This window comes from Oscarella lobularis, chromosome 3 (assembly GCF_947507565.1).
Source record: "Oscarella lobularis chromosome 3, ooOscLobu1.1, whole genome shotgun sequence".
Classification (NCBI taxonomy): domain Eukaryota; kingdom Metazoa; phylum Porifera; class Homoscleromorpha; order Homosclerophorida; family Oscarellidae; genus Oscarella; species Oscarella lobularis.
Genome location: NC_089177.1, coordinates 524,019 through 545,559, shown reverse-complemented (window position 1 = coordinate 545,559; position 21,541 = coordinate 524,019). Strand labels below are relative to the sequence as shown.

Genomic DNA, 21,541 nt, shown 5'->3' with positions numbered 1-21,541 from the left:
AATTTCGAAACTGCCAGTGTTCATTTCAATTACAATGCTTAATTAATCGATTAATTACTTACTTATTTAAACATGTTCAAGTACAATTAAAAATAGGTGTCGAATTAATCTCAGTTTTACACGTCGTACCTTACAATGTTAAATTCCTTTCGAGTCCAACTGTCCGTTTCGGAGTTCGAATTCTTGTTTTTGTTTTTGTCGTTACTGGTACCTTCCGACGTTCCTTTTTCCTCCTCAGTGACTCGCTCACAATCAATGCTATCTGCGGAACTGCGTCGCTCTTCCGGACAAGTCTGCATGAAGACACGCGGCGTAAAAGGCGGAGCGCACGCAGACGCTCGAACAACTTACCGGCACATTTTTTTCACGCCAAATTTCGTGATGTAAACGCTGATAATCCCACCCGCCAGTGCAGGTGCCGTCGTCGCTTTCTTCGTAATCTTCTGTCATTCGAGTAGCAATAAAAAGCGTTGCAACCTCCAGGGGACTGTCCTGTGCTGAGTGCAACCGAAGGTGTCTATATCCTATAGGGGGAAAAAAAAAAGAGAGCGTTTAATATACATGTAACTACACTATAGCTATTTATTTCTCTTCAAACCTTGTCTGAGATGCCGCAAAGGAACGACTCGCTGGGCAAGCAGTGTCTGAGAATTCGACTCCCACACGGTAAATCGAACAAAAGCAAGCTCACGGAAGGCCACCTGAAAAAAAGAATTGCACGTGCCCTTTTGCAGCAAGCAACGCGAGATCTCTCTTTACCTTATAGACGAACGTTTCGTCCCACACGGGATTCAACGCATTTCGGTTAGACTGTTTCGTTTTGTGTTTGTTGTAATCCGAGGGGATGCCCGTCAATTCCACCTCAACCGAAACGCTCGTGGTAAAATTGGAACTTAGCCGCTGACCAGATACAACCTATAAAGAAAAAGCGTCGTGTGCCTATTCTCTTTTCATGTAGATGTTCCTATTTACCTTTACGGTAACTGTCAACGGGGCGACGTTTGGCTGTTCGGTTTCAAAAGGATTGAACGTCGTAAATGGAGCCGAGTGACTCCAGTAGACATACGGTTTCAGAACGTAACCGCAGCCGCCGTTCTGACTGAACATGGAGCGATTTAGTTGCATAGCCGAATCTAAGGAACACTCAACAACGAATACATTAATTAATAAAATCGACGTACCCTCAGTCTGATAATTCAAAGCGACAAATTGCAGTCCGCACAGCCAAAACTGAAGCGGATTAAAATTCGACGAGTCGATGCGTTTCGCTGCCGGATAAACGCGCATCAGCTGCAGCTCAGTGTGACTACAGATAAAAAGAGAACAATTATAAACAAGGGATCGATCACAAGTGGAATTGCGTCCCAACGCGAAACGTCCTTTATCTTACACGATAAGCTCATTCGACTGCTTCTTAACCAATTTCTTTCCCGTGCTTTCGCCGACGGACGACATTTGAAAGGCGCGCGGCGTTTCACTCATTCTCGCCAAATCGTACGAAGATCCGGGCGCGGAGCCCGAACCGGAGAGCCGAAACGCGACGAGTCCATCGTAGCCGCAGCTACTTGCAGTCGACGAATTCATCGACGACGCTCGACTGCAAATCGACGGTCGTCGTTGCCCCGGCGACGACCACGTGGGCAGCGGTTCGGGCGACGACAATTTCCGATCGCTCGCCTTGCGCGAAATCAGACTGATCGTCGCCGGATTAACCTCCGAGGCGGCACGCGGTCGCTGCGTCGGCGGCGGCACGGCAAACGAGGAGCGTCGCGACGGCGGAGTATACGACGATTGGTCTTCGAGCAAAGAGCTGAGCATAGTCGTGCTCACACCGCTCGCACCGCTCGTGCCGCCGGGAAAGGAAATAGACGTTGGAAGTCCGGACGATAAACCGGTGAATTTGATCGCCTGCGTGTAGATGACGAGACGAGATAGTTCGTCGGCGATTTTGTTCGTCTCCTTTTGCCGTTTGTACGTCGGTTCAGGCGACATGAGATTGCCGCCGACGCCCATGGGATCGGCGGCGGCGTCGTAGCTCGCACGGTCCAATGACATTCGAAAATCGAGACCTCTCATGCGAGATAGCGTGCCGGTGCCTTCCGTCGCGCCGCCGCTGTCGTCGTCAAGAAGACCGCTTCCAGACGGATTTTGACGTCTTGAGAGCGTTCCGTATTTGCCTTGAGTGTCTGCATGCATTATGGGGTTATAATTATAAACAAGAATGCAAGCGACTTACCGTCGCCGTCGTCGCCGAGTTCTTCCTCGATGTCATCAAAGTCCGGTTCAACGTTTCGTGCTAACAGTTGTTGCTGCGAAAACGCATCCGGCGGCTTTTTCTTGTTTTTGATGAGGATCTTGTACTTGAGCTGCTCGGGCGAGGGCAGTCGCGGATCAGGCTGATAGTCGGCGTCGAAGAGACAACTTTTGACGAGTTTGCTGCCGAAGACGTCCTTCAACCAGAGGAAACGTTAAATTTTGAATCAAAAGAGTGCAATTCTTTTATCCTACTTCGCATATTCTAGCCATTTCTTGCTGCTTCGGTATGGAGCAGTGATTTTCGAACGAAAGTATTACCGGATAGGGCGACGTCACGAACGCCGTCTCGTTGATTGCGTAAATGACGTCCTTAATTAAAAAACACGATCTCGTTTTCTAACGTTTCACAATATCTATTGACTGACTTTGAATTTAATCTTCGTCGTCCACGTGTGCCCGTGCGTGATGATGGGATAGCCGTCATCGCCGTCCCAGCAGTCGAGTTCGATACAGCGGCAGCCGGAGAGCAGTATCTAAAAAATTAAATACGTAATGACTTTCAATTAATACCGTATATGTGATTTTTTACCTGTCTGTATATCTCTACGGATGACTCGCCGCGGAGCTGATAGCCTGTAAGGTAAGTATTGTGCGACGAGGAGATATAATAGTGCGACAGGGGATGAGTCATTTCCTACGAAACGAGAGTATAGAATGACAAAGATTGATATAATAATCAATTAACGTACGTCTTCATTTACAATCGATTTCTCAACTTCATATGCATAATTTTCATCAGACAACATCATTCTAACAGCGAAGTTTATAAGAACGAATAAAAACAATCAGCTCTTACTTACCGCATGAAGCCTTCGTAAGAAAGCAACTTTTTCTCGACCAGATCCTTATCCGTTTCGTATTTCTTTACAAAAAATGTTAATTCTTTTGTTCAACTCTCTGCGTCAATTTCTCTCACCTTTATCTTTTCTTCGGCCTCTTTTTCTGTCAATGTCTCGCACTGCTCGCACTTCATAAAACGTACCAGATCTCTGCCATTCATTTTCATCCGCTTCAACTTGGCCGCTGCAGCTGCAGCCGCAGCTGCAGCCGCCGCGCTAACGCCATCGTCCAATTCGCTCGTATCCGGCTCCGATCCACTTCGAACGTGCACTGCCGCCGAATTCCTCCCGCTGCCGCCCCTCTTCGCTATCGCCGCCATTTTCCACTTCTGCCGCGCGTCGGACGCCCCCGTCACGCCCCCCGTCTCCGCTCGAGAACGCATCGTCGGCGACGACATCGCCATTTGCACGACGGAGAGCAAACTAAAACCGGAACTCCCTTTCGATTTGCTACTCGTCGTCGGCGACGAAGACCCAACGGCGCCTCGGCTCAATTTTCTCCCTGGAGTCGGCAACGTAGCCACGGAACCGGTTCCCGTCGTCGTCATCGTCGCCGACGACGTCATCATTCTGATGACGGCTTGTTTTCGTTGAAGACCCATGTGTCGTTTTGACTCGTCGCCGTTCTCGCTACCGCCGCTGTCACCTTTGTCGTTCAAATCGACGGAGGCGAAGAGATCGAAGAGACGTCGCACGTCGGGACGATGTAGCGCCGAGAGGCTTTCGTAGAGTCGGCAAAACGACGCGAAATCGAGTTCCCGATCGGGCGAGAATTCGTCGCCCAACTCGGCGAGCGCCGGCAAAACGACTCGACGCATGTCGGTCTTTCGAAACGTGCGACGACTCCCGTTCGCGTCGCCGTCGGCGATAGCGGAGGCAACCGCACGCCAGGAAGTAGACGACGTGTAGCGCTTGCGAAGCTGCCGCGACAAATCGACTTCACTATCACCGTCAAACGATTCCTAAAAAAATAAAGAATTAATTTTAATAATTAATCGATTTTTTCTACCCATACCTGAACTGTTAAAGCCGGTCGAGCCCAAATGCGACCGCCAAACTCAAAGCAACTCTCGCTCACAGTCGGCAAACCCTTCTTCTGAGATTCGATACCGTAGTAGGTCTTTCGAAGCCAGAGCGGACGCTGATCGGGTCGTTGAACGTGCGCGCGTACGGCGTCGAGCAGACGCGCCAACGCGTCGTACCAGAATCGCACGATTGCCGCCGGCGCGACGAAATTCGCGTAGTGGACGTCGGCGACGCCGCCGGCGCCGTAGACGATCATCAGACAGCAATCGACGGCGTTGAACCAATTGATGCCGTGACGACGAACGAGCGTCTTCTCGTCTTTGGGCGCGACGCCGAGACGAATGTCTTTGATGTGAAAAACGGATATCATTCCGCCGGTCGACGAATCGTCGTCTCCCGGCTTGTTCACGTCGTTTTGCTCGTCGCGACCGCGCGGCTTCTCTTCGGCCCAGCGCGCCGGCGAATATTTCAATCGCGAGTTGCACTTGTAGAGTTTGAGGACGCTCGCCGTCGAACGAAGGCCGCCGTCCTCCCAGCGAATGAACGTGCTGCCGAAGAGGAGACGACGATGCTCGTGCGGACGAAGTCCCGTGCAGGCGAACGGGATGATGGGAAGAAAGACGTGCGAGTCTTCGCACTCTTCGAAATCGGGTCCCGCGTGTTCGTCGATGGGAAGCGCCGATGGAGAACTAGGAGAGGGTGAAAAGTGATGTGCTGTGCGAATTGAGTGGAGTGCGTACGTGAGATCGTCTTTCGCTTCTCCGGTGAATAGGCTGATTTTGTTCAAGACTTCGCGTAGACGCTTGAGTTTATTGACATTGATAGTGCGTTCCAACGAGCGCGATTCGTTTCCTGAAATAAAAGAATAACGCGTAAGCGCTTATCGTCTAATTATTAATATTATTACCCGAAGGAATCAATACGATTGACGGAACGCTTGCCATGATGTCCCTCAATCGTTTGAGAAACCAACCGTAGTAGGGAACGACGTGACCGCCGTTCATTTCGCGCGTGCGTTGCATTGCGTCGAGCAGATCGTCGAGTTCGGCGTCGACGGGATATCGTTTGATCATTCCGGCGAGAAGCTCTTGATCTTTGGGCGAGAGCGACGAATTGAGAACGTCCTCGTGTTGAGATCTAAGGAATCGATATAAGATCTCTCTCTCTCTCTCTCTCTCTCTCTCTCTTTCTCTCTTTTAGAGATGATTCTACGTACGTTAGTCCAGTCAGAACTTCCATCATTCCCATGAGATTTCCCAAATTGCGACAGGCCGCGGCGACGCGAAGCAGCGACGAAATCGCAACGCGACGATCGCCCACCTTCGCCGCAGAAGCAACCAACCGACTCACCCATCCACTAACCTAAAAAAACGAATTAGTCGCTCCCCTTCATTTTTTCCTCCTTCAACGAACATTTCCAAAACGCTTCGCCAAATTCAACACGGTCGTATGACTCTTCGACGTTCGCGATCGTCGCGCCGACTCCGTTCGTTCAATGAGCGCGTGTCGCACGTAGGCGGCGGGCGCAACGAGTCGAAACAATTTCTCCTCGCGCTCCGTCAACCGTCGCGCGACTTCCTCAGGAAAACCGATAAACGACGCCAAGTTGGCGAGCCTCTCGTTCGACGAGGCGAATTCGTCGTGAACCGATCGCAACGACGAGTTCGACGACGTCTTGAACGTCTTTCTTGTCGCCGCCGTGGCCGCTCCGGCCGCCGCCGCCGCCGTCATTCGCATCATGACCGTATCGTCGAATGAGTCGGTTTCTTCGCCGTCGACGCCGCTAGTGCTGCTGGAACGCCCGCCGTCGCCGCCGCCGCCGCCGCCGCCGCCGCCGCCGCCGCCGCCGCGGATATCCCGAATGCATAGCTGCACGGCTTCGCGGAGAGATTTAAGGACGGGTTTGGATGAGGTGAAGGCGTAGACTTCTTGGGATTTGAATTCGATTTGTATTTCGCTCTCGTTTGTCCCGCCGCTGCCCTTGCGTTGGCGCGGCAGGACGAGAGTCGAGAGGGGATGCGTTGCGAGAAGGCTGTAGTCGGAACCGTTGAGAATGATCGCCTGATCGGTGCCGAGACCGAAAACGCGCAATTCCTGAAAACTCGTTTATAAAAAAAAAGGAGAGTTACGATTTCCTCTTTTCTTACCTTGCGTTTCTTCGTTATCTGTTTCAAGCGAAAGAGCTGGCAATCGTAAGCGGGCAGCTGTTCGCACGCGTCGACGTACTGCTCCATCGCGCGGAGTTCCGTGTCGTCCGGATCGGCGGCGAACGTCGCCGCGAGGAGTTTGTGATGCTTTTCGACTTCCTCGCGCCAGCGACGAGTTCGAGCCTAAAGAGAGAAAAAAAAAACAAAAAATAAGCGATAAGGAAAAACAACGATCAATTATACGAGATTTTTCGGCAGATAGGCTTTCAATTTCGCCGTCGTGTAGTCGGCCTTGTTGCCGCCGACGAGGGTGCTGAATAGCGTCGCCTTCGACAATCTGAATCCGATGTCGTGAATCGACTTGTGCCGAAGCGCGACGCCGGGCGACGGTGACCGACTCTTTTCGTCTTGGCTCGGCTTCGACGATCCAATCGTTTCGATGATCATTTGAAGACTGGCCAGCTTGGTCGCACTCGCAGGCGGACACGGTAATTCGTCGGAAAGAATTTGAATTTTTAACTAAAAGAAGATAGTGTTTTTTTTATTTCTTTTTAGATACGACGACACTTACTTTCTCGTAGTGACTTCGTAGATCGTCTTCCGTCATCAAACACAAACTCGACTTTTTCTTAATCAATCGAACATCCTAATAAAAACAAAGAAATGATCATATATTTATTCACTTTGGTGGCCAAATATTCCCTCACCTGAGCGACGAGCAGAGAATTGACGTGCTCAACCCACACTTCGTAGCCAAACCCGACTGCCTGCAAATCCAACATAAAATGCTTAATCTCTTCGGCGGCGAGCGAACTGTCCATCACGTCGGCCCCGTAGCGTTTCATCCACTCGGTCAACACTCGCAAAACGCGCCGATGAAACTCCGGCATCGCGACGCCTTCCCACGCGTCGTCGCCACCGCCGCCGGACGGCAACGACAGCGACACGACGCTACGGCGTCCGCTTCGAAGCGACGAATTCTGACTCGAACGTCGTCTCGACGGTCGAAGGAGCAGAACGAAGGCGGGATGCGAGAAGAGACTGTGACGTAGAAGACGAAGAAATATGACCGGATGGAGTGCCGTCACGGCGACGCCAAGAAAAAAGTCCAAAAAGGCGTCCGTGTCTATTTCGGAATTTGACGTCAAATGACGTATTATGGAAACGGGGGCGAGAACGTTGGGTAGAGAGGCGACGAATCGTTTCGACGTTTCGTCGTCGTCGTCGTCGTCGCCGTTTCCTTGGGAACCGAATCGTTGACGCAGATTGAATACGTTGGTGTCGTCTTCGGGAATCGAAAAACAGCTGACTCCGCTTTGGGATTTTTTCACCATCGACGCGAACAGATAGACGCCGTCGAGTTGATCGGCTTCGGTGGCGACGGCGCCGAGCGCGACGAGGAGATAGGCGACGCGATGACGGAGTTGGGGTAGGAGAGCGCGCGCGCCGCTATCCGCACTGCCCCCAACACGAAGAGAGGCGGATTGGAGAAAGGCGCGCAGGCGATCGGACGCTTGGAGACGCGCGAGCGCTTCGTGATGCTGAGGATTTTCGACGAGGGAGGCCAATATGCAGAGCGTCAAGTCAATGACAACCTGCGTGAGGGAGGGAGAGAGAAATAGAGTGTGGAAGTGTCAAATTGCTGCCTATTGCGACCGCTATAAAAATAATAGCGAGAGCGATCACAATAGACAGGTGGTCTCTTTAAGACTGGTTCTTACCGGATTCGTCGCTTTCTCTAACACTTCCAATAAAGACTTTGCGTGATGATCTTTTGCGAGTCGGCTTTGCATGGTCGGCGATAGGCTGGCGACGGCGAGAGCCTTTGCGACGATTAGCTGCATGGAATTGACTCCTTTGGCGCACTGTCCCCCGATACCGGATCGGAAGTGAATCGCGAGCGCGCTGGAGAGGACGTGAAGAAGCGGCGACGGATCGGTCATGCAGAGAACGTCAATTGGCGACGACGGACATTCCGCTGTCGCCGTCATCGTACGTTCGGTTGCCGTCGACGACGACGACGTCGCTGTAGACGACGACGAGGCGGACGAGAGAACGGCCTCGACGGGACGATGCGAGACGTGAAGACGAAAGTTGCACGACGACGACGACGACGGCGACGATGACGGCGTAAAATCGGCTCGATTCGCTTCAATCAAATCGTCGATAATGCAAAGCGCTTCCGCCTGCATTTCCTGACCGCCTTGAACGAACTCCAAAGCGCACTGCATCAAGAGACCTTGATTATTATTGAGACTCTTCAAAGTCGCCTTCAAAAAAAAAACCCAATCAACGTCAAATGTGTTAATGAGGCCAGCTGTTCGATAGTACCTTGCGTATACTTCTCATGAATTTCGTGACGGCGTCGCTCATATCCGATCCCCAGCTGAGTTGCGAGTGAAGTATGATGCCCGGTATGCAGTCGGGCAGGCCGGCCAAGATCGTCGGCAGACACTCGTCGTTTCGCGAAAGTCCCGTCAAAATTTCCAACGCTTTCACCTCGTCCGAAACGGCGCTTCCGCCGCCGCCGCCAAGCGACGACGCCGGATCGACGGCGGCAAAAATCAACGAATCGATTCCAATCGTGCCGCGCCGTCGTTTCCGTATCAACGCCGTCGGATCCTTCGACGTCTGCTTCTGTTCGAAAATTTCGAGCGAATCGCGCACGAGACGAGATTGTCGCGCTTCCAAGTCGGGCATCAGATCGACGGCTTGAACGCCGTCGTCGTCGTCGACGCGAATCGGCGCGCCGGCTTCGAGCAGCGCGACGACGCAGTCGCGCGCGCGTCGCTCGGCGGCCCAATGCATCGCCGTGCGTCCTTGACGATCGCGCGCAATCGGCGTCGCGCCGCCGCGCAGAAGAAGTCGCACGAGATCGCCGTCGCCGCGACGCGTTGCCAATATCAACGGATCGATCATTTCGTCGTCGTCGTCGTTCTCTTCGCTCCCAATAGGCGTGGGCGGACGTTTCGCATCCGGAACCAGATGAGCTCCCCTTTCCAAAAGGAAGCTAACCATGTGAAACGAATCCGCGCATATGGCCGCCGACAAGGCACGTGCCGCTGTCATGTTTTGACCGCGCCCCCGCGCGCTGACGTCGTCTTTGGACGAATGAAACTCCGCCGGCGATTTCAATAGATCGGGAGTTTCGTTGAGCAGCGACGTGACGGCCGTCAAGTCTCGATTTCGTATACCGTCGAGAAGACGATCGTATTGGGCGACGACGTCGATCGAAGCGGCGGCGGCGACGGATCGCGACTCGGGCGGCGGCGGCGGCGGAGGCGGCGGCGACGGCACCGATTCTTCGATATTTGGTCCATCTTGAACGTATGTGTCCGATCGGACCGAAGACGACGACGATGACGAGCGCGCGCACGCGCCGTCGGCGACGGCGAGTAGGGACGGGTCGTCGATCGAGTCGTTCATTCCCGGACGACGCGTTTCGATGGCTTCCGAGTCGGCGTCGGCTTCGTGAGTGACGAGGCGTACACGTGCGTCACTAGAGCCGTAGACACGCCCACGAGTCGTAGCGAGTCGCTCGCGTACGGCGACGACTAAGCGACGAGCCTAATAAAAAGTAAAAGGAGGATGGGATATCGCTTGACGAATAGCGCATGCTAATCGACGACCCCATGCGACGGACGGAAGCGACGCTTCGGCTTTCGCGGCCAAGCTTTTCTCGTGCGATCTATATCAACTCTTACCTCCGTTTCGGTCGAACACTGCACGATGTGACACGTCGCTTCCTCGTCGATCGTCGCCGCGCCTTCTTCTCGTCGCGCTCCGTGCAGGAGAAAGACGACGACCGCCTCGTGACTTCGACAGCTCGTGATGCGATCGTAGGAGAGCGCGATCGCTTCGCCAATTGCGAGTCGTTCGTCGCGAACGGCGACAATTGCGTCCGTTGCTGCGATAGCCGTGAGAAAGTTTAAATCGAGCTTCGCGGCTCGAGCGCCTTCGTTCGACGCGGCGGCGACGGCCACGCTGCCGCGATAGCGAACCCGAACGTCCATAAGGGCGAGCGACGACGGAGAAACTGCCCTGAACAAGGCAGGGCCCTGTGAGAACAAGGTGTGTTGGTGCGAGTCGCGCGCTAGTCTTTATTACGGAAATCACCGCCCACCTTTTCTTTGCACGCATGTGTCCAGGGCATGCGTCGAAATCTAATAAAAAGCAAGTCGCAATTCGACTTCCCGCGCGCACGCGAAAAAAAAAACAAAAACCTAGAATAGAGGCCGCTGTTTTTAAAAAATACGTTGGCGGACGGTTCCGGCGGAACGTACGCATCCGTACGCGTGATTTTATTTAGAGTGCTCTCACTAAAATACGGTAGCGAAGAAAAGAAGAAAAGGTTTTTTTTTCAACTGAACTTATTTCTTTTCGCCGTCGTAGACGTCTTCGTCATCTTCGTCGTGGACGAACGACTGAAAGCGTCGTAGTTGCGTCGAAGGCGACGGTCGTCTTTTGCTCGTCTCCTTGCCGGCAACGGGAGAACGACGCAGCGCTCTCGGCGTACTCGTCATTTGTCCGGAGGACACGTTGGCATGATGGGAGACGTCATATTCGTGGGGCATCTGGCACACACGTGGGACCACTCGCAGGGGAACAAAAAGGAAGACATCTGGGTCGCATACCAATTGAGCTTTGGCTCGAAAAAAGAAGCTGAAGGGATAGTTGATGAGGTTCGTGCACGAGGACGCGTAGAGGTCGGCGTAGCGAGCCGCCTGCATAGCGAAAAAGGTCTGGCGCGATCCTATATAGGGAACGGCGTATATATAACGTGACGATGCGTGTGTGTAACGTGTACCGCTTCGAAATATGCTTCCCTGTTTCGAAGGAAAACAGGAATCGAAATCAAAGGCGAGACGTTTCAGCTTTTCTAGGATAGGGCGACTGTTTGGACGAGCCGTGTGGTGCGAGTCGAGTCCACTATCAAACGAAAAAGTGCCATATGGATTAGAATTTTCAAGAGGAATCCTTCGTGAGTGAACACAAAGGAGTGTGTGTCTCTGTCTCTCCCTAGCAGCGCCCAGAAAAGGATCTATAATACAGGGGAGACACCTCTAAGAGCGGACAACTATAGCTCCTAATACAGAGAACAGTTATAACATCCGCCCCCCGAATTGATTTCGCCTTGGGACAGGATTCGGAAGTGGTACAGTACTAACATATGCGTACCTGAATAGATGATCGAGTTCGTCCTCCAATGCTGTCATCTTCTGCTGAATATCTAATTGTCACAGATACCCAATGCTGACTAACGGACTGCGATAAGGATTCCCGGAACCCCACCCAACCCCACCTGCATTGTCAACGAGAACCTGTAGATCTTCGTCAACTTCTCGTACAACCAGATACGTCCTGGAAATACCGCGTCATTTCCTAGTAACGTCATTCGAATGGCCCACCTCCATCCGTGTTGCTTCTTCGATTTTAGTATATCGCCAAAAATGTGATCGCCGACGTAGAGGACATCCTGAGAGAAAGGAAACATTGTAGGCAAAAACAAAAACACTCGCAGAAGGGGTCCCTTCCTACCTCTCCTGCGGCGCCAATCATGTCACAGAACTGCTCCGAATTCCCTTATAATTCAATAAAACGTACAGAAGCAGCTAATTTGACTAGTCCTAACCTCCGGTATAGACGCTTCCAGTCTCAATCTGACCCTTGAACGTTCCGATTTTCGGCGTACCCGTCGCCTTAGAGAAGCGCAGCAGAAAAATAAAAAAAAAGCAAGCGACAAATTACCCACCCCAATCACCTCATCGATCTGACGAAGCACGGTGCCTTCGCCAAAAAACAAGGGCTTCCGCGCATCGACGACAATATAGTCAAAAAACGACTTCCATCCGGCAAAGGAATCGCTTCCCTATAAAACAATGCACCCCAGAGGTATATATCAGACATTCCAAGTAGAGGCCGGGTGGCCGTCGCAGCTTTGCGTGTGGATACTTATTGCCAGCTGGTTACAGACGCGCGACGTGCAAAGGCATAATCAAGCGATCGTTTAGCTCCTAAACGATCGCTTGATGAAAAATTTTTTGGATACCCGTCCGAGTGTGTTCGGTGGCGGAGAGACGTGCCGACTCACCGTTCCGGGAGGAGGTAGTGTCGCTGAGTCATCGAGCAGATGTTTCATTAGCTTCTAAAGAAAATAATCGTTCGAAAGAGATCGGCACGTCTGGTGTCGTCACTCGCGTTCGTGTAGTCGTAGTCGCTGTTCGTAATGAGAAATACTTTTCTCTCATTCTCTCTCATCCTGTGAATCGATGCACGTATAAAGAAAGGATGCGAGAGCGCGAGGCTCGTACCGTCGAAGAAGCAGAGGAAGTCTGGACTAGAAAATCACAAGAATCTGGTCAACACGAAATGACTAAAAACGACGAATTATTATTGCCTTACGTCTTTTACTACGTATTTGTCGAGATTGTCGAGAGTGATTTGTTTCATTGTTCCCTATACACTTGGGAATAAAAGCACGTTCCTTGAGACATCCCTCTTACTCTCATGTGAACCCAATCGACGGCTCCACGAAGGTCCTGATGCATGCTGCTGTACGAGATGAGCACGTTGCCGCTCTCTACTCCCTTTCGCGTGGGTAACCTAAAATCACGTCCAAGCGTAAGAGAGAGAGAGAGATGTCCATAATTATTACTGTCACGTACTCTCGATAATCTTCGTGAGTGTCAAAATAATTCACGAGGTATGCCATAAGAAACGTTTCTAGGGGTAAGATAAGACAAAGACTAGTAGAGAAAGAGAATCTGTACCAGGAAGATTGAACAGAGTATTCAATATAAAATAACGAGGCTCCGACGCCTATGCAAAAGACGACTAGCCACCGCGTTTTTTAATTTGCAGAGAAATAGACAAACTTGAACTTTTTTATTCGGATAGACGTCTCGTACTTCGGTGCTGGAGAATTTCAGCTCAGACATTTGCACAGAAAAATGAAAGTCGACTTGCCTTGTGTAGAGTTTGAAGCCGTGATAGCACGCCAATATGTTACCAAACTGATCCACCTAATCTATTACTTCTAATAAAGAATCCATGCAGACAGACAAAAGACCGTGCCTTCAAGAGATTTCCATAAACTTTGTCAAAAAACATGCCTCTGTGTATGGTCAAGAGAAAATAATTTGTAGATCACACGCTACTATTTAATTAAAACCACCAAAACCTTACCTGGTCGGAAACGTGGGGTCGTACTTCGCTTCCTTCAGATCCTGAATTAATTTCATAAATAGTATGAAATCGTTTCCTTGTAACTTCCTACTTGAGGATATCCAATAGAAAGGAGTCGTTCGACTACGAGTTCGGTCCCGAGTTCCTCGTACTCGGGAGATCGATATTCTATATCACCGGATGTAGAAGAGAAACAGTTTTCCTTCTTTTCTTCGTCGAAGTGCTCTTTTTAGGCCTACCGGCCAATGTGTAGTCCATGTCGAAGCCGAAGAATTTGATTCGCTGCAGATTGAGGCTTCTGTTGACGAATATTCTGTCGAAACACGCGCGATGTTCGCCTAGACGCTGCCGTTGAGAATAACATTACCTTCCTTTAGCGAAATCTCGCTCGTGTCCAAGAGTTTCGTCCAGAGTTTCCATTCGCTTCAATGAGGGGACTTCGAAAACGAAAGAACAATGGTTGCGTCAACCTCTTCGAGACGACTAACGCACGACGCCCCTAATGACATTTGGAGAAGGCGTGGTCCATAATCTCGTGCTGTGTTATTTTTTGCACACAACAGCCGCCCCCTTGGACGTGTCGGCGACCGAGTTTTCAAGCGAGTAACAAGTCCAACTCAATAATGACCGACGTGGCATTAGAGGGCTACATGGAAAAATGCCCTCAACAACCAGGAGCCTTCAAGGTAAAACGGCAACGAAAATCTAATCCCCTGCGAAAGCGCACTCCAGCAGCAAACCGAAGAATACTGCTATCGTAGCAAAACTTAAAAAGAGATCTGAATGAAAACTAAATATAGATCGTTTTGCAAGCACGAAGCCCCTCCCATTACAACGCAGTCCCCCCAGTCCGTTGACTAAGTCCGAGTCTCTGGTATGGGTATAAAGTCAACAAACTCAGAGCCAAATGCTGCCATTTTTGCAGCGTTTGGGTCAGCTAGATCTTATCCTCGCGACTCCTCCCCCACCGCGCGTCCTTCCCCGAAATCAAAAGGCTCTCACCGCAAACAAATAACGTTTTCGCTTTATAGACGTGGAACAAGAGGTGGTTCGTATTGCGCAGTGCCGGCTCGTTAGGCAGCGCGCGACTCGAGTACTATCCCGACATGAACCACGCTCGTCGACAGAACAGCCGACGAATCATTCCCCTGCGCGAAGTGACGGCCGTCAATCAGACGACGCATAAATCGAAAAGCTTCGTTCTCGACCTTCTCACGCCCGTGCTGCACTATCGATTCGCTCTGCCGACTCAACGCGATCTCGACGTTTGGATCGACGGTATATCGCGAGTCGCCTTCGGCGACGACGCCGGTTCGCTTCCGCCGGGATCGCCGCCACCCGCATACATGTCAGAACCTCAGAATTCTTCGTTCGGTTCGTTCGGTTCTCCAAGCGACGGTTTCGGAGGAAAGCCACCTTTGTCGCCGCCCCCGTTTGCAATCCAGGGCGGAAGAGACGCCGGTTATCCGTTGGCGTTGCAGCCGCCGTCGCAAGCACCAATGCCGTTTGCAATGGAAGGAGGTGCCGGTAATCCTTTTGTGCAGCCGCAACCGCAAATGGCGATGCCGCCTCCCGAAGGAAACCCGTTTCTTGTTCCCAATCAGCCGCTGGGCGTCCAGGAGAACACGCTTTATAGCAGTATGGAGCTTGGTAAGAAGACGAGATCCCTTGTGAACGGGTTTCTAGCACAGAATAATATAAAGAAATGACATGTACACTTACTTCCTATAAATAGCCAGGGATAGATTTTTTACCTCAAAATGACGCCTTTTTTGTTACAGAAAAACGTTATCGTGTGTCGATTATCCCGACTGAAGCTTCGACGGCACTGCAACTGGTCGGCGAATACCATCTCGTCATATCGGGACTGAACATAACTCTTGCCAGTGTTCTCTCCAACGAAATCATCTGCGTTTGGCCGCTCAAGTATCTGCGACGCTACGGTCGCGACTACACGAAATTCACATTCGAAGCGGGCAGAAAATGCGAAACGGGCCCGGGCGTCTTCTACTTCGGCACCCGACTGGGAAACGAAATCTTTCACCACGTGCACAACAACGTGAAACTAATCGGCTCCCAACAGCACACGAGCCTTCGCCAAGCCGACATGGTACAAGCGCAGCCGACGCCAGCAAATCCCCTACCGAATCGACCAGGGAGTGCAAGAGCACCGCAGCCCGTTCCCCCTGTAGCTAAACCGCGTTCAAGTACAGTGACGGAGCCGCCTGCGGTGCCGTCGCACGGTTCCCTCAAACAGCGATTTGTTCAGACTGTGACGGTCAACGAGACGACGTCGATTCCGGAAAATCCTGAAGAGCACTTTTACGAAACGGAGGATCAGATTGACGCCGGTGCGGTGAAGCCGGTCACGCCGTACGATACTCTCTTTTCGGCTGGCGACGGAAAATTTGCAATTGCGGAATCACCGCCGCGGCATCAACCTCCTCCGCCGAAGAAAAATCCGCTGCCACCGAGAGAAGAAAAAGTCGTTCCTCCCAAACCGAAGAGAGGATCTGTCGGATACGATCGATTGGTTCTTCCGAACGAGAAAGTCGCCGCCGCTGCCGTCGCCGCTGTTGCTCCTGACGATGACGCCCCGCTTTATGACGACGCTGAGCTCGACGACCTAATGGCCGGTCTGGCCGAACATGCCAATCGCACTATGAGTCCTTACAGTACATTAGCGAGGGACGAGTTTCCGACAAGTAAACGAAAACTGAGTACCGATCGAGCGGCGGTTGCGGCGGCGATTGCGGCGTCCGCTTCAGTTCCGATGCCCCGACAAATTACGCCGTCGAACAAAACCTTAACGATTAGCAAGGAGGAAATTGACGTCATTGATAGTATTTTGGACGAAATGACGATTGATGACGCGACGATTCCTAAGCCAAGACGTTTTGCCACTCAGGAATCGCCGTACGAGATGCCGCCCGCCGATAATCCGCCTTACTTCAACGTTAACTATCCCGAGGACAGACCGATTGCTCCTGCGGCGGCAGGAGCAAGAGGAAGAATACCGTATCACAACGTCGATTTTCCTGAGGAAGAAGGTCTAGGAGCGTACGAGGATGTGGCTAGGGATCAACCTGGATACATCAATGTTACGAATGACGGTGAAGAGGACGACGAAGCGTATAGCGAAGTGACGGCGGACGATATGATGGCCGGAAATAGGCTGAAGCAGAGTGCGGTCGACGATCCGGCATACGGAGTTCCTAGCTGGACAAAAACGGCGTCTTGATCGCGGAGAAAAACAAAACTCGTATAAGAACTATGACTACCAACTTTTCTTACCGTTCTTCAATCTTACCGTTCTTATTCTATGTAATGTATGTGGTTGTCCTGGGGTTCTGCGTGCGTTCTTTTCCTTTTTTTTCCCTCATCAGATAGCGTTTCTTAGAATTCTACCACACAAAACGAAGCCGCGATATTCCGCGTCTGCATGCTCGATCGTCACCAGCCAAAAATTTCCTTTGCCGTATCGTCGCGACCCTCTTCACAGAGTGCTTCGCACAGTAGTTTCACCGTTGCGGCGTTCGAGTTCTTTTCGACCCACGACTGTAGCATTTGGTACGCTCGTTCTCGAGGAGAATGATGCGTGGCTGCGATTTCGGTCAACTTCGAGTCCGGAACATCGAGACATCTGCCGAGCGGCTTCCACATGTCGTCGCTCGCTATTAGCTTCGATAAGTTGTTCAGCTCTTTAGAAGTTGGCTTCCTTTCAAACGAAGTACGCGACGCGCTTTCACTTTCGAGGCCGGCGCCTTTCAAAAGAGATTGAGCCAAATCGTCCTTTTCGGCTCCTCGTCGTTTCGTCAAAGCGGCGCAAAACGCGCGGAACTGAGTTTCCGTGGCCAGTCCGGTTCTTAGAATGGTGTGAAAGAATAGATTATCTTTCTCAGAGGGTCGCATCAGGGAAGTGGATTCCAGATTGTGTTGGTCGTTGTCCGACAGCATCTTTTCCTGGTTCATGAAGCTCAGCATTTGATGATCAGTAACGTCGATTCTCTTCATCAGCTCCGTTAGTCGAGGCCGAATGCACTTTTCGTAGTAGCGGCTCATAGTCCTCGCAGCAGATCACGTGTGCTCCCCTTCAACTCCAATGGGCAAAATAAAAGTCTGAAAAAGTCTATAAAACATCATCGCGCAAAAAAATGTAGAACTTGTCAAGTCTCAAGAGCCACCTCTATTGCCTTACTCAACGTATTCTTACTCCACACCGAAGACCAAAGCAGACTATCAATTAGTTGATCATATGCCATAAAGAGCAGTTCTTCCACATCGTTCAACTGCCCACCTTGTTGTTGTAGATTATCAAGCAATGATGTAGCGAAAGAAGAGCGCTTGTCCTCTGGAGCGGGGTAATGAAACACTAGCAGCAGGCAGTCTTTGGGAACATAACCCTCTCGCAAAGTCCATTCATCGTCTTTGAATTCCACGTGCATATCGCCAGTTTCATCAATTGACCTTCCAGCTGGCGAAATGATAATAAAAACGCGAGGCTTTCCACTAAGGGTAGGGCATCTAGATTCTCTAAACGGCGCCATAATGTCGTGAAGACACAGAGGCGAGCAGTCTTCCGCTGAGTCACGGCCTGTTTTCATCTTCTCCATGGCTACCAGGAGACAGCACACTAGCCAGTCGTACTTTGCGTAGTCGCAATTGCCAAAATTTTCGAGTGTATCGCTCACGTCACCTGATTTAACGCTTGTTTCTGTTTTGCAAACAAGACCCAACTTTTTGAACGTAGACAGAAGACTATTTGTCTCTGATTGTGCTTGAGAATGTAATTCACTTTCAGGTGAAACGGTGTTAATTATTAGGGCAAAACCGCTTTGTGGAGAAAAAGACTCCCGAAACATTATTGTCTCTGACCATCTGCCATCGTCTAGGATTAATAACTAATTAATCAATCATTGCACCTACTAGGCGTTCCCTGTACCTTCTTGTAATTCGGTTTGCGTAGAAACTTCAACAGCCTGGGGTTTAGGCAGGAGACTCAGCTTGCTGAAACTGTCCTTCAAGGCCTGCATTTCATCTTGAACGTGATCCAGTTGACTCTGAAATTTCCTGAAACGGTTTTTTGTTGCTTTTTGCCACCACGGAGGGGGTAGCCAGTAAGATAACTGAGTCTTGAGTTGATGAAAATTTTTCCTACATTCGTTTAGACGGGCCACTTGACCTTGGATCCAAGCTCGTGAGCCCCAGTTCCGCTCTACAGGAAATAGAAAATGTACTGTTATACTCTATCTTCTGACAAGTTACATACCAAAAGCCTTCTCAAATAAAATATTCATTGGGCGCAAACTCTCAATCTTAAGACGAGTTGGCCCGTATTTTTCATACAGAAAATTAGGTAGAGGCTTAGACAAAATGGAAAACAATTTCAGCGCAGCAGCGCCAGGTAGAATGACAATGACAAGAACTGACGAAAACGGTTTTGCAAACACCTCTAAGAGGTCTCTGGGAAGATCCAGAGAAAGTGAAAGACTGGATCGGAGACCTTCTTCCACTATTTTGTAGGTGTCTTTTGGTAGATTTGGAAAATAAAAGCGCAGTTTTACTCTTTCCTTAATCTCAAGTGTGTGGTTTTTTGATGGGTCAGAAGTGTCGCTATTGGAGTTCTCCGGCATAATTCCTTCTTTAATTTCTGGCCTTTTACCGAAGATTATTTTGAGGACCTTTTCAACGTGCGGTTTGTTCGCCTGGTACGTACGCCAGAGCAACTTGTGTACAAACACAAATACTACCAGACTAGAAAGGTAAGGCATCGCCCTTTTCCTCAGTCGTTTCGACCATTTCTTTTTTCTGACGTTTGCACGTTCGAGACGGTGAGCGACTGGCTCTTGGTTTGTTTTTCTGAGCATTTGAACGAGTCTTCGTAAATCGGACTTCGTTTTTCCTCTCATTGCCGTCATAATGAAGTACCTAACTCTTTCCGGCTCTGATTTGGCTTCGTTTTCCAACTGATCATATTCCTCGTCATCGATTAAATGTTCCTGAAACATATAAGCTAACAATTCCTTCTTCAGGCGAAGATTGCGACGCAGAAACACGAAGTTCTTTCTCAAAATAGCGTCCATCTTTGCGCATGCTCAGCCTTGTATCCATACCTGTACCAATGGGAGCGCAACAAGGTGCAACGAGCAAGCAAAAACGCAAAGACATCAAAAGTCAAAAAAATTAGTTCTTTTTCTTCTCCAGATACTCAAAGTTCTTTTCCAAGAAATACTTCAAAAACAATGTCGCACACTTGGACGCATACTCTTGATTGTATTTTTCTTTTGATTCTGGCGATCCGTGGTCAGAAACCCCTTTCATTACAATGCACGAAGACTTGGGGAAAAAATGCTTTGCCTGCACCATAAAATGATGAGCTTCCATGTCAACACCGGTTATCTTTCGTTGGCCTGTGGCTTCCTTCAATTTCGGAAGAACACTCTTAAGATTGACGAGAACGTCCTGACACGTGAACAGTGTCGTTACACGCACAGAAGGATCTTTGTCCGGCGATAGAAGACCGAAGGGAAGCTCACTAACGTGTTTGGCACCTTCGGCAGACAGGCAGTATAGGATTCGCATCTGAGGCTCTTTTTCTTCTCGCTTTTCTATCAAGCCTTCTTTGACGAGCTTATTTAGGATGTTTGGGTAGATATCTTTGTTGACATTTTTTATCTCCTGTACGGCTTTTTCTATGGCGTCCTTGCTGGATTTCCCACTGTCCTCAATTGCTTTGAGCAATGACTCGCGGACTAGCCGAGGACTTGGTGGAGCAGTGCTAGAAACCTCTGGATCAAGCCAGTCTGACGTCTTCAAATCCATCAGAAGTGAATTCACAGCTTGAATTAATTCGTGCTCTAGATCACCACCAGGGCCCACTTGATGTTGAACTGCGCTTTCGAGATGCTTTTCTCTTTCCAAAGCGGTGGTCTTATCCGCTACTATAACGCTGTAGCAGTCAACGTCTTCAACACCAGCGCAGCAGCCGGTCATGGCAAGAAAATTGACATCAAATTGACTGTTAAGAGATCCAAGCAAGTTGGAAGTCTCTTGACCCCCTGATTTTGATTGAGCTACAACTCCTACAGTCACACGAATTTCGTTTTTCTTTGAATGATTCTTCCACGTTACATCAGCAACAAAGACGCGATAGCCCATTGTTCCACTCCTGATTTCTTCCCATTCTTGTGCTCCTATAGCATCCTTTGCGGCTTCCAACTCTTTTGGTAGAGCACAAACTACCAAGAGATGAATTTTTCGCTTCGCTTCTTGCGAACGGCGACCTTCTCGCATCGCTTTTCGACTGGGATTTTTTCGCTTCATGCGTCGACGGCGGCTTGGCCCGTCTGGTTCATCTGCAACAAAAAAACTCAAAGATTTAAATTCAACATGGTCGCCGCAGCTAATGACGGGCCTGCGGTACCTTCAGGTGCAGGTGAAGAAGCCTTTGATTTTTTTGCTGTTTGCAACTCGCCATGTGCTCTGGACCGCTTCAAACCTACTGTACAACAGGTCATGTTTCCTCACGTACCGAAGCGCGATAAAAAAGAGTAAGGTACCTCGTGACGTCATGGAGTGCTGTGTTCTATCTAGCAGATATGCCTCACTAACTTGTTAGAACAACACATTCATGAGCTTACCTTCTAGCTTAGCGTGGGCCAAAAGCAACTGAGCCAAATCGTCCATGTGGGCTCCCCGTCGTTTCGTCAAAGCGGTACAAAACGTGCGGAATTTGGCTTCCGAGCCCAGCCCGCGTGCTAGAATGGTCTGAAAAAACAATCTTTGTTTCTCCGAGGGTGACATCTGCGACGTGGCTGCCAGATTGTGTTGGTCGTCCTCCGTTATCATTTTTTCCTGGTACATGTAGCTCAACATTTGATGGTCGGTAACGTCAATTTTCTTCATCAGCTCCGTTAGCTGGGGCCGAATAAAGTCCTCATAGAAGTCGCTCATAACTCTATTGGCGCCCAAAGTCGTCGTTCAAACTCGCGTTGGGAAACTTGGGGTCACGTGCTCAATAAAGTCCGA

The 21,541-nt window shown here is 50.3% G+C and overlaps 5 protein-coding genes across 12 annotated transcripts; 1 reads left to right on the top strand and 4 right to left on the bottom strand.

Annotated features, from left to right (window-relative positions):
• Positions 1–2: 2 nt before the first annotated feature.
• On the bottom strand, positions 3–10,622 carry LOC136185069 (uncharacterized). Its single transcript, XM_065972119.1, has 28 exons — positions 10,552–10,622; positions 10,452–10,491; positions 10,033–10,386; positions 8,660–9,895; positions 8,050–8,598; positions 7,036–7,923; positions 6,900–6,974; positions 6,572–6,847; positions 6,329–6,511; positions 5,595–6,275; positions 5,398–5,543; positions 5,089–5,318; positions 4,922–5,033; positions 4,171–4,870; positions 3,233–4,117; positions 3,117–3,178; positions 3,006–3,066; positions 2,846–2,950; positions 2,682–2,789; positions 2,509–2,625; positions 2,237–2,450; positions 1,391–2,186; positions 1,182–1,306; positions 973–1,133; positions 760–915; positions 599–701; positions 352–524; positions 3–293 (listed from the first exon to the last, which is right to left on the bottom strand). The coding sequence occupies exons 2-28, from the start codon at positions 10,479–10,481 to the stop codon at positions 117–119; spliced, it is 8,703 nt and encodes a 2,900-aa protein (XP_065828191.1). The 5' UTR covers positions 10,482–10,491; positions 10,552–10,622; the 3' UTR covers positions 3–116.
• Positions 10,596–14,006, bottom strand: LOC136185086 (cytosolic purine 5'-nucleotidase-like). 4 transcript variants are annotated; one of them, XM_065972146.1, is made up of 23 exons: positions 13,881–14,006; positions 13,753–13,826; positions 13,605–13,681; positions 13,514–13,554; positions 13,403–13,442; positions 13,295–13,350; positions 13,204–13,243; positions 13,099–13,147; positions 12,994–13,051; positions 12,832–12,931; positions 12,731–12,784; positions 12,640–12,665; positions 12,527–12,587; positions 12,420–12,473; positions 12,090–12,197; positions 11,961–12,027; positions 11,867–11,910; positions 11,737–11,804; positions 11,631–11,689; positions 11,507–11,558; positions 11,136–11,257; positions 10,963–11,081; positions 10,596–10,902 (listed from the first exon to the last, which is right to left on the bottom strand). In XM_065972146.1, the coding sequence occupies exons 1-23, from the start codon at positions 13,931–13,933 to the stop codon at positions 10,699–10,701; spliced, it is 1,626 nt and encodes a 541-aa protein (XP_065828218.1). In that variant the 5' UTR covers positions 13,934–14,006; the 3' UTR covers positions 10,596–10,698. The 4 variants fall into 4 exon arrangements, with proteins under 4 accessions (XP_065828218.1, XP_065828217.1, XP_065828219.1 ...); XM_065972145.1 differs by having other exon boundaries at positions 13,204–13,350; XM_065972147.1 differs by lacking the exons at positions 10,596–10,902; positions 10,963–11,081 and having other exon boundaries at positions 11,141–11,414; positions 13,204–13,350.
• A 53-nt stretch (positions 14,007–14,059) lies between these two features.
• Positions 14,060–16,934, top strand: LOC136185079 (YLP motif-containing protein 1-like). Its single transcript, XM_065972131.1, has 3 exons — positions 14,060–14,199; positions 14,545–15,163; positions 15,295–16,934. Exons 1-3 carry the CDS (start codon positions 14,137–14,139, stop codon positions 16,752–16,754), a joined length of 2,142 nt encoding a protein of 713 aa, XP_065828203.1. The 5' UTR covers positions 14,060–14,136; the 3' UTR covers positions 16,755–16,934.
• Positions 14,281–19,645, bottom strand: LOC136185082 (uncharacterized). Of its 4 annotated transcripts, XM_065972136.1 has the most exons (6): positions 18,783–19,645; positions 18,456–18,728; positions 16,824–18,401; positions 16,600–16,749; positions 15,268–16,551; positions 14,281–15,195 (listed from the first exon to the last, which is right to left on the bottom strand). In XM_065972136.1, the coding sequence occupies exons 1-3, from the start codon at positions 19,594–19,596 to the stop codon at positions 17,680–17,682; spliced, it is 1,809 nt and encodes a 602-aa protein (XP_065828208.1). In that variant the 5' UTR covers positions 19,597–19,645; the 3' UTR covers positions 14,281–15,195; positions 15,268–16,551; positions 16,600–16,749; positions 16,824–17,679. The 4 variants fall into 4 exon arrangements, with proteins under 4 accessions (XP_065828208.1, XP_065828206.1, XP_065828207.1 ...); XM_065972134.1 differs by having other exon boundaries at positions 15,268–16,749; XM_065972135.1 differs by having other exon boundaries at positions 15,268–16,728.
• LOC136185091 (uncharacterized) lies at positions 19,595–21,495 on the bottom strand. 2 transcript variants are annotated; one of them, XM_065972156.1, is made up of 4 exons: positions 21,154–21,495; positions 21,073–21,102; positions 20,937–21,014; positions 19,595–20,868 (listed from the first exon to the last, which is right to left on the bottom strand). In XM_065972156.1, the coding sequence occupies exons 1-4, from the start codon at positions 21,464–21,466 to the stop codon at positions 19,697–19,699; spliced, it is 1,593 nt and encodes a 530-aa protein (XP_065828228.1). In that variant the 5' UTR covers positions 21,467–21,495; the 3' UTR covers positions 19,595–19,696. The 2 variants fall into 2 exon arrangements, with proteins under 2 accessions (XP_065828228.1, XP_065828229.1); XM_065972157.1 differs by having other exon boundaries at positions 20,937–21,011.
• Between the last annotated feature and the right edge of the window lie 46 nt (positions 21,496–21,541).

Excerpts from the sequence above, each read along its gene's own strand:
- LOC136185069 (XM_065972119.1), bottom strand. The coding sequence starts at position 10,481 with ATGCCCTGGACACATGCGTGCAAAGAAAAG. Across the intron at positions 5,034-5,088 it reads AATCGTATTGATTCCTTCGG|GAAACGAATCGCGCTCGTTG; the intron begins GTAATAATATTA and ends CTTTTATTTCAG. Across the intron at positions 2,951-3,005 it reads AATCGATTGTAAATGAAGAC|GAAATGACTCATCCCCTGTC; the intron begins GTACGTTAATTG and ends CTCGTTTCGTAG.
- LOC136185086 (XM_065972145.1), bottom strand. The coding sequence starts at position 13,933 with ATGGAAACTCTGGACGAAACTCTTGGACACGAGCGAGATTTCGCTAAA. Across the intron at positions 13,443-13,513 it reads GACCCCACGTTTCCGACCAG|AGGCATGTTTTTTGACAAAG; the intron begins GTAAGGTTTTGG and ends GACCATACACAG. Across the intron at positions 11,911-11,960 it reads TGGAAGCGTCTATACCGGAG|GGAATTCGGAGCAGTTCTGT; the intron begins GTTAGGACTAGT and ends TTGAATTATAAG.
- LOC136185079 (XM_065972131.1), top strand. The coding sequence starts at position 14,137 with ATGACCGACGTGGCATTAGAGGGCTACATGGAAAAATGCCCTCAACAA. Across the intron at positions 14,200-14,544 it reads AACAACCAGGAGCCTTCAAG|ACGTGGAACAAGAGGTGGTT; the intron begins GTAAAACGGCAA and ends TTCGCTTTATAG. Across the intron at positions 15,164-15,294 it reads TTATAGCAGTATGGAGCTTG|AAAAACGTTATCGTGTGTCG; the intron begins GTAAGAAGACGA and ends TTTTTGTTACAG.
- LOC136185082 (XM_065972134.1), bottom strand. The coding sequence starts at position 19,596 with ATGGACGCTATTTTGAGAAAGAACTTCGTGTTTCTGCGTCGCAATCTT. Across the intron at positions 18,729-18,782 it reads TTTATTTGAGAAGGCTTTTG|AGCGGAACTGGGGCTCACGA; the intron begins GTATGTAACTTG and ends TATTTCCTGTAG. Across the intron at positions 18,402-18,455 it reads GCAAACCGAATTACAAGAAG|ACGATGGCAGATGGTCAGAG; the intron begins GTACAGGGAACG and ends TATTAATCCTAG.
- LOC136185091 (XM_065972156.1), bottom strand. The coding sequence starts at position 21,466 with ATGAGCGACTTCTATGAGGACTTTATTCGGCCCCAGCTAACGGAGCTG. Across the intron at positions 21,015-21,072 it reads GCACTCCATGACGTCACGAG|TAGGTTTGAAGCGGTCCAGA; the intron begins GTACCTTACTCT and ends CCTGTTGTACAG. Across the intron at positions 20,869-20,936 it reads TTCTTCACCTGCACCTGAAG|ATGAACCAGACGGGCCAAGC; the intron begins GTACCGCAGGCC and ends TTTTTGTTGCAG.